Below are 2431 nucleotides of genomic sequence, written 5' to 3'. Positions count from 1 at the left end.
TTAAATTCCCACTAATTAATCGAGCTATTTAAAGCTTACTCTTTAATTCGCGAGCATCACGCTTCCCGAGGCGCCGCAGCTCGCCGGGGTCCGAGTTTTTACCTCGGCTTTGGCCGCCTCCTTCGGAGAGAGCTCCCTAGGTCCGCGGGGCAGAGGATGGATGCTCGGGGGAGGGGGAAGAGCAGAGCTCAGCGCAGGTTTTGCCCCTGAGGCTGTAGCCCCTCTGCCGCCTCGCCCCGAGCCTGGCGGAACCCTCGCCGGCCTCCCCGGGAGGGGGCTTCGCGGGGAGCCCCGGTGCCCTGCCGCCCCCAGCCCCAGGCTGTCGGGGTGGCGGGGAGCCTCCCCTTCCAGCCCCCGGCAGTGGCTTTTCACATCACCTCTCCGCCACTGAGGGTATTTAACGACGATAAAAGCTCTTACCTGCAACCTGGCTCTCACACAATCTGATTGTACACAACACAAACACAGGCAGGGGCACGGTCACCAGACGGAGCGGGTCTCCGCGCCCCACGCGTGCCCCCTCCGCTGGGAGCCCGGGGGCCTCCGCGCCCCCGGCCCCCGGCCCTTTAGGAGTGCACCAGGACGGAGTGGAGGGAGCCCTTGCCCTCGGGGGCGCCGCTCGCCGCCTGCTCCAGGAGCGCAGCGGAGGCCGGGGAAGCGGCGGGGCAGATCTGCGAGGCGGCGACCGTCAGGGCGGGGATGGCCGAGGCGGCGGGCACGGCTGGAGCCGGCTTGATGGGCACCGGGACGGCGGGCATGGTCTGCGCCGGCGGGTGGCAGAGCGCCTTCACGGGCACCCCGAAGGGTCCGTATTCGGGAGACACGGGCACGCCGGCCACCGGGTCCATCACCCCGACGTGGGGCCACATGGAGCTGACCACGCTGCTGAGCTGGCTGGGCACCGGGTAGCCCAGGTGGTGCATCACCGAGGCCAGCGGCAGCCCGCCGGCCTGCAGCACGCCCTTGTAATCTCTGCCGATGATGTTCTCGATGGCGAAGGGGTGCTTGAAGCCCGACGGCTGCCCGCTGCCGTAGGGCGAGAACTGCGGCAGCCTCCCCACGGCGGCGGCGGCGGCGGCGGCGGCCACGGCCGCCTCGGAGCCCGCCAGCCCCGGTACCTTGCCCGGGGGAGGCGGCGGCGGCGGCGGCGGGTGTGGGTGGAAGTAGTGCACCATGTGCGGGGCGGGGGGGGGGGGCTGGCCGGGACCCCCGCCTCCCGCCCCGCCGCCCGGCCCGCCGCCGCCGCCGCCGCCGGGCAGGTGATGCTCGGGCCGCAGGACCTTGAAGCGCTTGCGGCGCCGCAGGAAGCTGCCGTTCTCGAACATGTCCCCGCAGTCGGGGTGCAGCGCCCAGAAGCTGCCCTTGCCCGGCTGGTCGGGGCGGCGGGGGATCTTGATGAAGCAGTCGTTGAAGGAGAGGTTGTGTCGGAGGGAGTTCTGCCAGCGCTGCGTGTGCTCGCGGTAGTAGGGGAAGCGCTCCATGATGAACTTGTAAATGTCGCTCAGGGGCAGCATCTTCTCGGCCGAGTGCTGGATGGCCATGGCCGTCAGGGAGATGTAGGAGTAGGGCGGCTTCTGGTCGCTGTACGAGCTCTTCCCCGGCCTGGGCATCGCCACCCAGCCGCGGCTCTCCCGCGGCTGCACTTCCCGGCCGCGCCGGGCTCCGGGTTCGGGATGCTGGGGACGGCCGTGTCCTGCCCCACCGCCGCCCCTACATCGTGGGCGCCGCCCTCCCGGACCACGCACGACCGCGACCCCCCCGCGGGATGGGCGCACGGAGCCCCCGGGCGCCCTCGCCCCGCGGGGTGCGCTTGCCTCGCGCCCCCGCCGCTCGCCGCGGGGGCGCGGGGGGCTCGGGGGGCGCGGGGCAGGGACAGCTCCCGGCCGCCGCTGGTGTCCCCTTCGCCCGGCTCCTGGAGGCCACCGGGTCGCCCGGGGTCCCCCGCTGCCCCCTCGCACTCTTTCTGCTGGCGCTGGCGCTCGGCACGCGGCAGGGGCTGGGGAACATGAAATTACCCCGGGTCTCTGCGGAGACGGGGATCAAGGAAAGCAAAACGCCCCTCTCACCGCTCAGTCCGGCGTCCCCGAAAAAAGTTTGCGGCGGGCGGAGGCGAGCGCTGGGAGGCGGCGGGGAGAGGAGGCGAGCGGGGCGGCGGCAGCCCCGGCTGTGTCGGGTGTGCGCGCTCCGGCGCGGTTTTGTAATGATGCTCGAGCCGGGAGACCCCCGCAGCTCCTGCTCTCCTGCTATATATCACATGACAGCGGCTCGGGGACTTGGCGCCTGGTGGAAAAGGAGCGAGGAGCGGCTCCCGGCGCCCCTCTCACTCTCACCTCCTCAGCTGGGCGAGGTGGAGCCGGGGGGTGGCGAGGAAAGGCCATGTGAGGGCGAGATCCTATTTCAAAACACAGGGCCGGGAAAAGATGCCCGAGCA

The 2431-nt window shown here is 71.4% G+C and overlaps 1 protein-coding gene across 2 annotated transcripts; it reads right to left on the bottom strand.

The window, feature by feature from the left end:
- Positions 1-566: 566 nt before the first annotated feature.
- On the bottom strand, positions 567-1610 carry FOXB2 (forkhead box B2). 2 transcript variants are annotated; one of them, XM_035309176.1, is made up of 2 exons: positions 1253-1610; positions 567-1132 (listed from the first exon to the last, which is right to left on the bottom strand). In XM_035309176.1, exons 1-2 carry the CDS (start codon positions 1608-1610, stop codon positions 567-569), a joined length of 924 nt encoding a protein of 307 aa, XP_035165067.1. The 2 variants fall into 2 exon arrangements, with proteins under 2 accessions (XP_035165067.1, XP_035165066.1); XM_035309175.1 differs by having other exon boundaries at positions 567-1610.
- Between the last annotated feature and the right edge of the window lie 821 nt (positions 1611-2431).

Source organism: Oxyura jamaicensis, chromosome Z (assembly GCF_011077185.1).
Source record: "Oxyura jamaicensis isolate SHBP4307 breed ruddy duck chromosome Z, BPBGC_Ojam_1.0, whole genome shotgun sequence".
Classification (NCBI taxonomy): Eukaryota; Metazoa; Chordata; class Aves; order Anseriformes; family Anatidae; genus Oxyura; species Oxyura jamaicensis.
This window is presented reverse-complemented; position numbering and strand designations above follow the sequence as displayed.

Coding starts and splice junctions, on each gene's coding strand:
- FOXB2 (XM_035309175.1), bottom strand. CDS start 1,610: ATGCCCAGGCCGGGGAAGAGCTCGTACAGCGACCAGAAGCCGCCCTAC.